Consider the following 12,434-nt stretch of genomic DNA (forward strand, 5'->3'; position numbering starts at 1 on the left):
ATGTCAACGATTTAATTTTATCTGTAACAGTAACAATGTTAGAAGAAAAACACTGGATGACGGTATAAGAATCTACATCGAAACGTTTCTAAATGCAATAGATCATTTTCTTATTTACTCACCAACTTATAGAACGCCAATCAAATAGTTAGTGAAATTGTTATTTTTAAAAATTATTTAATTTAAACGTATTTTATTTAAGAATTGGCTTTCACTTTGTGTGATTTTCAGTGGAGTGTGAACATTCTTAGAGTAAATGCATAGCTGTATGAAATGTCGGAATTTTAAATCCGGATGTCGTGTGAACTTCATTACTTAAAGATTGTTCAATATAGGAATAGAAACATACTACTCAACTTAAACTAATAACTTGGCAAGAGTACTAAAAAAAGAAAAAGAAAGGGAAATGGAAAAGGTGTGTGGTTAAAAAGAAGAGGGTCTTACTATATATCACTCTAAGATCGTGTCGCCGATAGTTTTAAATGTTCTTCAGTCTGCCTTTTTCTCAGCTTTGAGCACTGGCCTGTTGATGAGGCCCATATGATACACTAATTAACAAACATGAGCGACAAACCATGTTTGATTAGTGGTATCCCCCTGATAGCTGGAGAATGAATGATGTTTATTCTCGTAAATCACGGCAGTAATACAGAGATGCAATTGGATACAGGAATTAGATACAATAGGAGAAAACATGTCAGTGGAACATTTCCATACATGATCTTATATAACTCGCCAGTTTTAATAGAATTGGCTTATCAGAAATGGACATCAAATGAGGGAATTTTATGGCAGAAGGATACATACAGAAGTATTGAGGCAAAAACTTGTTTCTAATTTCTGAGAGGTTTGGACATTGTAATAAAAAGTGCATTTCATCACATGTCAAATTTTTACACCATGAACATTTTCTTTCCTCTCTTACAATATTATACCATCTTCCTGTTTTAATGGGTAATCTATGATTTCGTTCTAAAACGAGCAAGAAAGATGCTTAAGGTGATTGGTAGTTCTAGTAAATAAGGTTCTAGGGATGGTAACTCTTTAAACATGTTATAGTAACCTTTAGATGAATTCTCCTTTGATTCTCGCCATCTTTGCAGAAAATTATCAATGAGAACATGTTTCACATTTTGTTTCAACCATGCGGCACTAATAAAGGTTTGAGACAACCAAATGTAACTAAAGCCTATATTTTGAAGAATACATTTTACTTCTTTTAATAGTGGGAAATGGTAATTTTGATTTGCAATGGACATTTGAAACATAAGTTTATATACTATACTAGAAAGGCTAGTTTGTGATGATGTTAGCTTGCACCAATGTGAAATCATCTTATCTTGATGAAAATGCTGGGAGGATACCTCCCTAGTTCACTATATACCATGTAATCGGGTGTTGACTGTTTTAACTTGAGAATATATTTACAAAATTTAAGATGTACACGTTCAATGACAACAGCATTTTCAACCTCACAGTTAATCTTTGTCAATGCACAAGCAGAACATTCCATTACTAAGATGGGGGTGGCGGGATAGTGTCTTTACCTAGGTGAAGAGAGAACGTTGCTGAAGTGCAAGTTGTCACCAAGGAAGAAATTATGAATTTGTTAAATAACTGTAAATTTTGAATTAGTTATGAATTTTGAAAAAATAACAACACAAATTCTACTGAAATAACAAGAAGAAAATACTGGTCATGCCAATACGGTCCAGACAGCGAAAATGTTATCATTTAATACCAGTCGTTTTTTTCTTATTAAGGCTACGTCACTACGTGTCTGCTTACTACTAAATCCTAAAGGGACATTGTCGCGTTGTCGCGCTTTGGTTAATTTTGACACTTTTTACTAAGTTTTGTTTTTGCAAGGGTGACAACCGCGACAATGTCACTTCTGGTATTCCATAGCTTACGGCGGGAGGAAGCCCAAAGTGACGCAGGTTGGATGTCTATTACCAGCGTGGCTCCAAAGAGCCCGGGTACGGCGCTGACCAGCCAAGAACCAGTTGGAAGCAGGAATTCAAACAGCCAAGTGGCAGTGTGACGCGGGGACTGGTGCAGTCGGATCTTAGAACTTGGCTCCGTCTAATCATATCATAGAATGTGACCACTAATTACATAACTGGGGATATTATTTTTTAACTTATGTAAATATAGATTATAACGAGTGTCCTTTTGATTTCACGAGTCATAAACTCTGACACAAATTTCACAAAAGCTGTTTGATGCCCACATGAATTTGTTATTTTCTTTGTAAGCTATACTTCAAGCTGTGATATAAAGTGTGCATGACAAAGTTTTCACGAAAGAAGCTAAATTTTGTTTAAGTCATAAACTCTGACACAAATTTCGAAAAATCTATATACATGTAATGCACACAGAAATGTAATATTATTTTTATAATCTATACTTCATTTTAAGCGGTGGTTAAGATGTGGTGTATTTTAAAAAGCGAGCATATAAAAGTGCCATCACGTCAAATAATACTGATGCTGTTTGGTTGCACAGTTTGACGAAGGTCCCATGTCACTACAATACTCGAGTGGCGACGATACCTACAGCGACACTTAGCTTATACAAATACCTATATAGATTCTCTTGTTGGAAACAGCAGCACGCTTTCCGCGCTCGTGTAAGTTATAGAAGCGCCGTAAAAGACTCGTTGTGGAGAAATACAAAATGTGATTCTAAGTAACGGGTTCGTTATAGAATTCTATTTATGTATCTTTCTACATTGATCAGAGACGTGTATATTCAAGCGGCGAATGTATAAGTATAGAGATTGAAATTAATACCCAACTTGAAGAAGGTCCACCTTCACAACACGACACAAATCAGCATTTCTCAGTTAAGTTCGAGAAATAAATACAATCCCCAGCACTAACAGTTCACTACTTATATATAATATTATATAAATGGTGATGCGGCGAATCAATCTAGAAAATTAGGCCAAAGTTTTATATTTTTGTACCTAAATTGTGGATCTTCCGGTAATATTGTCTTAAAAGTCGGGGGAAATATTCTTTTCATCTGATCACAATTTTTTTTTCTTATTAACCAGATGACCATATACAATGTATACAGGCCGGGTATAAATATGTGGATGTTATGGTTTCCGGGTTAATTGAAACCGGTAATTGTCACATTGTCTTGTCCATTAAAATAATCACTTTAACGTCTTAATTGCTGTTTTGGTGGAAAATAAATTGTTCGTTCGTCCACCCCCTATCACATTTACATGTCAACCGTATTTGATGACCAGTAAAATAACTACCATTAACACAAATAACGAGTTTGTGTGTGGAAAAACAAGACAATAATTAAAGCAACAAAGTCGAGTAATTTTCTATGTTCTCAGTAGTATGTGTGACCTATATAGGGATAATTATGATTTAGCTATTATAACTGATCCGGGAAATTAAAAAAAATACAGATTAATCTTGTGTCGTTGGCTACACATGAGTCTGTCTTCCTGTTTTGTAACAGATTGTATGGCGACACACCATTGGGGCTTATCCCGCCAAGCTTAGCAAAGTCTGACAAGTGCATGCGAGCTGCCGCGACAAGTTCTGCTATAAATAGACTCACCTTGCTGACGTAATGTCATGTGTGGCTTCATACGAGCCCTCGGTTCGAGAGTAACGCGCGTTAATGCGCGATAACAACAACAGTAACCACATAGCATCGACCTTACAGTGGAGTGTGGTCGCGTGGCGCTACTCTATAACACGGCTTAACTACACACACGTGATTCGCGCTTTTTCAAAGTCTTCCTTTTTGACAATGTTTTCAGAAGATTTATTTGATTTTAACTTACCTGGCAATGTCGATGTTGGTTGTATTCAGGACCAAGAGCTGCTGAACGCTCAGGAGCGGGCGTTGGCCAGTAACTCCATCACCCCCCTACTGAAACAGGAACTACGATATACGATACAGTCTCGCAGACTTACAGAGGGAAAAGACGAGATGAATGTGTCCAGCTTAAACACTTCTTCTTCTACTTCTCACACGCACGAGGTAACACTACAGGACTTTATGACACGGGAAGGAAAATATTGTGATTCGGAGCAATAATGGCGCTGATTAATGCCTACGTAATATCTATATATGAAAGTTATGGAAACTTCTGTTTCGTAAACTTTTGTTTGTATTGCCTTGAGCGACTTGGTCTATCCTCTCCAACGCCGCATACGTCTAACGGTGCGTCATTCATTTTGTTGGTAAATTTTATTGATGAACAGACGTAATGTAATCTCCTTAGTTATTTAATTACATTTAGTTATGCTAGTGTTTCATTTCTGTTTGGAGACAGAAAACGTGTTTTTATATTTAGGTCAGTGTAGATAAAAGCTTGTAGTAACGGTTGCAGATACTCGGCGACTTTATCATTTCACCAGTAACAGATTACACAATCTTTATCAATCTGTAGGATTATTTCTGAAGGCAGAGGTGCATAGTGCCTCAGTTTTATATACTGAACAAAAAATTAGGGATTAGGGATATTTTTAGGGATATTGTTTTGGTAGTGAAGACTGGGTTTGTCTAAATGCGAACTCTATATAAAATATTTCATGATTCCTAACTTTTTTGTTCAGTATGGAAACAATCTAACCGCTCATTGAAACACACGGAGAAATACTAACTACAACATATGTTTGATTATGTTTTAATGACCACAAAGAGTATTTTTATACATGAGTTTTAAAGATTCTAAAACAAGGCATAAAATAAGTTCTAAATTATGAAAAGTAGTGCTGTTTCATAGAAACGTCGTAACGTTTTCTTGATTTTCTTGGCCTATATTTTCTTATTTCAATAGAAGTTTCTGATGTCAATATTCACACAATACTTGATGATATTTCGTTTTATCCACAAACAGCAATATGTTTGGTTGTCGAATGTATCGGAATGTGTGTATGTATTTGTGGGTATATTGTGAATATACCAGAACAGACATATCCACGTACGCTATACTCAGAACATTATTACCAACCACATTTCATGAACCCAAACATGTTCCCGTGCAAGCAATACGTCATGCGGCCCATAAAACTATCAATATGCCCTTCTTACTTATTTATATTCTGCTTTGATACAATTCAAACACGAGATTCCGTCTGGAGAACTCAGCTGTGTGTTTATGATGATGTCACGCATATCAACAATAGCGTACAAAAAGTAAATTTTCTTAACTGTTAATACTCTTTTCTATAAAACATTACTGGAGTCTTCGTCGTGAATAAAACGTTCCAGCATTTCAACTTTGTGACACTTGGAGTTCCCTTTGATTTATGTATTTTTTTATGCAACTGTGGGTTTGTTTCATACATGAGAAATTAGTTTCCATATTTCTGGGTCTTTTGTTTTCAAATGTCCTGTATCCTCTACACCAGTGTGTGGCACTTTTACACGACACGTAAACGTAATGTTTTAGTTGTTCGTTTACAAAGTACCTCTGATTTCTTTGACAAAGTTGGTAAATACAGATCGGACAACAGTACTGCGACAACCTACAGCATCTTGACCAATATATTTTATATTTTAAAAAAACGAATCATAATCACTGAAAACGTATTTAATAACTATCAAGTGAGTGAATGCTTTTAACGCCGCACCCGACCCCATTCAAGCAGCATCACGAGACTCTGTTTAAAATCGAGTTTGGTCCAGAACAACAATTGTTTAAACAAGTTTTGTAAATAAAAGCGTCACGTTATAAATGCGATTTTTGTACAGACTTTTTAAAAATGTTTTAATCAAAACAAGACATTACACGATACGATGTTTCCCCCAAACATCAATAATTAACAATTCACACGAATTTAGGGAATAAGTTGCACACAAGTTGAATATTATTGACACTGTTTGGAGCCTGGTTAACCTGTACGTCTCGTGTATTGCTGCAGCTGACCGCAGAGGAAGTGGAGAAGAGGAAGAAGAGGCAGGAACAGAACCGACGAGCAGCAAAACGGTTCCGACAGAAGAAGAAGGATGAAACAGACGCGCACCTGCAGGTGGGACATAGCTAGAGGCTCTTGTCCAATGAAATGGCGTCATTTGATCACGTGGAAGTCATTTGTGTCCAAATGAACAGTAGTATTTTATGCATATGATTACGTGCTGCACGTGCAGTTCATGCTAAATATGATTGTTGTTTTATTTAGGTAAATAGGTATTTCGTGACTATATAAATCTCAATATCCAGGTTTTGGTGTTCTTTGCAAGTGGCTTAATACAGAGTGCGACATCAACATAACACCGTGACGTCGGTAGTAAAACGTGACATTTTCCACCTACTACATTTACGAACCTCGTTAATCCAGATACTTTCGTTACCAGCAAATTAACCTGGCTGGAAAAGGGAGTTTTGGCATGGCTCTGAAGAAACAGCTCCCCACGAATATTATAATCGTAGTACTTAAAACATCTCCCATATTTTGAAACCAGTGATCATGGGTTTGAATCCGAGATTTGACATGGTTATGTTTCTTGGTTTGTCAGCACCATACTGTTCTCGTTGGTTTCACAAATTTGGTAAACGTCTAAGACCTGCATCACTTCGGGATTTCCCCCCACACGAAGTTTGCGTAACTGATATACTATCCAGAGCGTCGTTCAACCAAGGTCACCCATTCGCTACTGATGCAGACGAAGATGGTTGGATGGGATCCGTATTAAAAAGGCTGAACGTATTATCTAAATAAAATTGACAATTTTACCGAGAGTTTTTTATATTCAATTAAAAAGTTGAACATCTAACAGAAATACCCCCATTTTGCCGTGTACACTTGAAAACATATTTACAAAAGCATAAATTTCATCAAACCTGAACCGCCGGTAATCTAAACTATACTTTGTATCTTTTAGGAGATGGAACTGCTTCTTGACAAGAACACGGCCCTCCGTGCCAAGGTCAAGGATCTTCTCCAAGAACGTGCGTGCCTCTTTTCTCAACTCGCCGAGCATCTTCTCACGTGCAGCAGCCCGATACTCGTCCCTGCCCCCAACCCACTTTGCTGACACAATTTGGGACCATTTGGGACATTGGGGAATGCTATAGGGTTGTGGCTGAAGGTGTTTATCTCAAGAACTGTTTGTGGGCATTCGTCGACGGTCCAAAATAAGTGGTGCAAATGAAATCAACATTCTTAATTTGTCACTTAATATGCATAAAGCACGTGCAGCACATGGGTCAGCTGTACATAGAGCCGTGCGGAGTGTGTGGCACTCGGGCTTCTGACTTAGAAGAATGGCGGACTGTTCCATGAGAAGATATGGATCATGATCTCAAAACTATTTATTTCATTCCCATGATAAAATGAACATACCATATATACATATATTTACATTGCCTTTATTTTCATATGGCCTGTTTTCATTTAGTCTCTACGAGTCATTTCAAGACAATCGTCTTTCCAAAGATCTCTTAAACACTGGATACCATTTCATAATTAGCAGTCATACCAAGAACGAAATGAGATTAATTTTTTTAGCCAAAATATGTACACATGTGTAACTGACATATAATATAATTTTATATTTTATGAGACTGATCGGGAAGATTGGAGATGATTGTGTGTGTGTGTGTTATTGTGGCATGGCGCAAGTGGGAGGGTGTGTCACAGATACGGCGAGTTGTGGGTTTGTACTGCACTGATATAAATATTAATTAATATAAATTATTATTCATGCAAACCATGAAAACAATGTATTGATTTTCTTTGCCAAATTGACAGGAGCAAAATTAGTCATTGTATTGAAATAAATGTTCTTAACCTGAAATAAAAAAATATGTTATTTTCATTGTTTCATTTTTACAATGATGTTCTGCTTATTTTACGATGTATGTAGGTTCAGAAGAAAATATACACTCACAAAAACATGGAAGCATTTGGAATACAGTTAATATCATGCATGAACAGGTATAGCATGAACAGGTATAGCATGAACATGGTTAGCCGGTTTGACTATTATTAGATGTCAATAGCTTAATAAATGTATCGACTGTTGGATATAAACAGTTTTCTTGAGACCCGTGAAGATCCGGGGTAGGATAGGTCTTCAGCAACCCATGCTTGCCGTAAAAGTCGACTATGCTTGTCGTAAGATGCGACCAACGGGATCGGGTGGTCAGGCTCGCTGACTCGGTTGATGCATGTCATCGGATCCCAATTGCTTGGATCGATGCTCATGATGTCAATCACTGGATTGTCTGGTCCAGACTCGATTATTTACAGACCTCCGTCATATTGCTTGAATATTGCTGAGTGCGGCGTTAAACTACAGACAAACAAACAGTTCTCTTGATATATAATTTTACCCCTCCGTCTATGTTCAGTCAACTGATAACTAAAGTGCCTGGCACAAGAAAGTCTCAATCCATAGGTGGTGACTATAAAATGAAACGATAGCGATGTATAGTTTTGTTTTTGACTTAAGTTTGCAGTTTTTCGGCCACCGTTTTCTGCCCACATAATGTTACTAATTCTTTTGGCCGAATGTTATTTTCAAGTGTATACATTCTTTTACCCGGCAGATCATGTTGTGTCAACGGCGACACGAAATTTGGAGGTTCCCATTGTTTCAAGATATGTTGACAGTTGTTTACTTTATTTATTTATAGAACTGTATTGTGATCATTTTGGTATATTCTACGGATATCAAACCTGAGGCGTGTCACGTGCGAGACATGGCAATTCGATCTTATTACTTTAAAAAACAAATACAGCGTAATTCTATTTGGCTGCTGTCATTCAGAATATAATAAGGATTGGTTGGACTGGACAACTGAAAAAAAGCCCCAACATATTCCACGTATATAGTAAGAGGCGACTAACGGGATCGGGTGATCAGGCAAGCTGATTCGGTTGATGCATATCATCGTATCAAAATTGCTTAGATCGATGCTCATGATGTCAGTCACTGGATTATCTGGTCAAGACACGATTATTTACAGACCGCCGTCATATAGCTGGAATACAGTGCGGTATTAACAACAAGGTTTTTTATGAACATAATCAGAAAATGAAAATTTCGAGAATTGTTGTTAAAGTTGATTATGTGTATTTATCCATCCCTCATTCCTGCGACAGTTTGTTAAAGGTAATTCGTAGCTGGGTAATTTTGTGTATGTCAATTCGAATACGCCACTTCGTAAAGTAAACCCAAATGTGTTCCATCAGAACATTAATACATTGAAGGGTTTATATCCAAATGTTTCTAAACGAAATACACTTTTATCCATGGGTATACATTTGTATATACACAAAGGATACGTGGATGTCCACACACATACATTAGACCCGTGAAGATCCGGGGTAGAAAAGGTCTTCAGCAACCCATGCTTGCCGTAAAAGGCGACTTTGCTTGTCGTAAGAGGCGACCAACGGGATCGGGTGGTCAGGCTCACTGAATTGGTTGATGCATGTCATTGTATCCCAATTGCGAGGATCGATGCTCATGATGTCAATCACTGGATTGTCTGGTCCAGATTCGATTATTTACAGACCGCCGTCATATTGCTGGAATATTGCTGAGTGCGGCGTTAAACAAGAAACAAACAAAGCATTTGATGTGTGTATGCTTTGCGTCGGCGTGAAACTTTATGTTTGTATACCTTGAAGCATCTGCTCCTCCTGTGATGCAACCTTTACATGTGTTTCGTCATCAAGCATCACACCTTAGGCCGAATGAACATGTCAGATCATGGTATAATATTACAATGTTGAAAACAATACCATTGAGTATAACATGGAACTTACACATCTGCACCTAATAAATTAAGTGGGGCATTTATGACGTACACACACGTTCTCGCGCTGTCTAAATGATAGTGACCGGCCTGTATAGCTGATAGTTCCATGGATGTACGTCTTGTAGTTCTGGGCTGTGTATTTTATAGTTCTCTTTCTGCCCAAATTACAGTGGCCAGACTGTTCAAATAAAAGTTCGCGGGATGTCCAACTAATATTCCCTGTCTGTTCACCATATAGTTCCTGATCTGTTCACCTTATTGTTCCAGGGTTGTACAACTTATAGTTATACCTAATAGTTCCGTGGATGTCCAACGTATAGTTCCTGATCTGTTCACCTCATTGTTCCTGGTCTGTTCACCTAATAGTTCCCGGGATATCCAACGTATAGTTCCTGGCCTGTTCACCTTATAGTTCCAGGGTTGTACAACTTATAGTTCCCGGTCTGTTCATCATTTAGTTCCTGGCCTGTTCAACTTATAGTTCCACTGTTTTACAACATATAGTTCCCGGGATGCTCACCTTATAGTTCACGGGATGTCCAACTATAGTTTCAGGGTTGTACAACTTGTAGTTCCCAGGCTGCTAATCGAGGATTTTCTACTATCAGGGGCCGCTGCTAAGCTAAGCTGAGCCATATCAATGTATACGTGTGCTAAGTTTGGTATTTTTAACCGAATGTGCACGATTCTGACAATATTCTGCCCTAACCGCTCGACTATTAGTACCAAGTCGGTACGTACAGGAATAAGCAACTAAAGTTGACCAAGAAACATTTTCATTATCAAATGTCCGGCAAATAACTAACTTAAAGCTGCAATAAACAGGTGAAAAGAGTCAGTGCTTGGCTCACATATATATCCATATAAAGTTTCTTAAAGGAATAATGAGGTGACTATGCTTGTCGTAAAAGGCGACTAACGGGATCGGGTGGTCAGGCTCGCTGACTCGGTTGATGCAAGTCACCGATCCCAATTGCGTGGATCGATGCTCATGATATTAATCACTGAATTGTCTGGTCCAGACTCGATTATTTACAGACCGCCGTCATATAGCTGAAATATTGCTGAGTGCGGCGGTAACAACAAACCAACCAACCATTAAAGGAATAATGTGAAGCCTGAAGCCCCCCCCCCCCCCCCCCCCCCAGCCTGTAATATCCCCATTAAATGCTAGAAAACACCGAAAGCGCTCCTCATTAAAAATACCTACAACGAATTTCAAGGAGGAATACGGGGCTTTCCCACATTTAGACCCTAAACACGTTTGGCTGTTAACACAATCCTAAATATGTCCAGATCCAAAACGCGTCAGAATTATGGGACAAGCAACGTGTTTAGGTCTGTGTTTGGGATCGTAACACATTTGTTACAGTGTCTTTTCATGGAGGCGTGTTCATATGGTGGAGTTCAACGCAGACACTTCCTAAATCTGGACGTCGTTATTAATCCATCATCTCTCAGGGGATTCGGAAAACAATATGGCGCCCAGGAACACACCAGAAGAGCCTACTAAAGCCTACTGTACACGCACGTATTTCCCCCAGGGGCAAAATGTACATTTTTCTAAACATTTATCCCAACTCCATAGGTTGAATATATTTCGTACCAGTACCAGGTTGGGTGAGGTGTGTGGTGTGTGGGGGGTGTATGGGGTGTGTGTGGTGTGTGTGTGTGGTGTGTGTGGAGTGTGGGGTGTGGGATGTGTGTGGGCTGTGTGTGGGGTGTGTGGGGTTTGGGGTGTGTGGGGTGTAACATGTAAGTAGTGCATATATATACATGTAAAAAACGCTTAAGGTTGTGATCGGGAGGTGTCCTTTTACCCCGACAGCGTGGGTCGATGGTCATTGGTTTGTCCGAACCCGATCGTGTTGATATAACTTGATGTATATTTAAAACAAAATCACTCTCACGTATTCTATATGTGGGCTTAACAGGAGGTGTTTAGTGTTTGTTCAACATCTGTGGGATAAGCAGTTACGTATTTGAGAGGATGAGTGAATATCAATTCAGGCCGCATCAGCAACATTAAAAACATCTCTGTGTAGTGAGAGAAGGTTAGAGTATAGAGGTGAAAACATTCAACACATCCAACCACACAGAATCTCACCCTAGTGTCTTCTGTCAAATCTTGGGCACGCCAGAAACCTATGATTGTGGGTTCGAATCCCGGTTCGCCCCGATTATGTTTCCAGGTTTGTCAGCACCATACCCGTGCTCGTGGGTTTCACCGAAGTGGTAAACTGAGACCCGCATCACTTCGGGCTTTCCTCCCACATTAAGCTGACACGCCGTGATATAACTGGAATACTGTTAAAAGCGGTGTTAAACAAAACTCACTCACTCACTCTGATGTCAAATACCTCAACACGACTTGATACAAGTTTAACCCTCCGAGGCTTTTATCCACGCGTGTTGATATTTTTATGGAAAAAGACACGCGGGTGAGATTTCAACTGTCATTGAACATCATTCTTCCATTTTTTTAAAGTTTGTAAACAGTAATACCAACTGTCTTGAGTGTAAAAAGTACAGCTGACCAGCTTCAGCGGCAGAGCGATTAGTGTTGTCAGGATTGTGACGTCAAGCAATATCTTATATGAAAGCCAGGTTTGGATAATAAATTATCATCACACAGATGCAAGATTCTAATGCACAAGCTAAATAATTATTTATTATCTTT

General features: G+C 38.5%; 1 protein-coding gene across 1 annotated transcript; it reads left to right on the forward strand.

The window, feature by feature from the left end:
- Positions 1-3,681: 3,681 nt before the first annotated feature.
- LOC139443975 (cyclic AMP-dependent transcription factor ATF-3-like) lies at positions 3,682-7,734 on the forward strand. Its single transcript, XM_071224863.1, has 3 exons — positions 3,682-4,017; positions 5,907-6,014; positions 6,868-7,734. The coding sequence occupies exons 1-3, from the start codon at positions 3,784-3,786 to the stop codon at positions 7,018-7,020; spliced, it is 495 nt and encodes a 164-aa protein (XP_071080964.1). The 5' UTR covers positions 3,682-3,783; the 3' UTR covers positions 7,021-7,734.
- Positions 7,735-12,434: the final 4,700 nt, after the last annotated feature.

The sequence above is a fragment of the Haliotis cracherodii genome, unplaced genomic scaffold (genome assembly GCF_022045235.1).
Source record: "Haliotis cracherodii isolate W230 unplaced genomic scaffold, xgHalCrac1.p SCAF_5, whole genome shotgun sequence".
Taxonomy (NCBI): domain Eukaryota; kingdom Metazoa; phylum Mollusca; class Gastropoda; order Lepetellida; family Haliotidae; genus Haliotis; species Haliotis cracherodii.

Excerpts from the sequence above, each read along its gene's own strand:
- LOC139443975 (XM_071224863.1), top strand. The coding sequence starts at position 3,784 with ATGTTTTCAGAAGATTTATTTGATTTTAACTTACCTGGCAATGTCGAT. Across the intron at positions 4,018-5,906 it reads CTACTTCTCACACGCACGAG|CTGACCGCAGAGGAAGTGGA; the intron begins GTAACACTACAG and ends GTATTGCTGCAG. Across the intron at positions 6,015-6,867 it reads AAACAGACGCGCACCTGCAG|GAGATGGAACTGCTTCTTGA; the intron begins GTGGGACATAGC and ends TGTATCTTTTAG.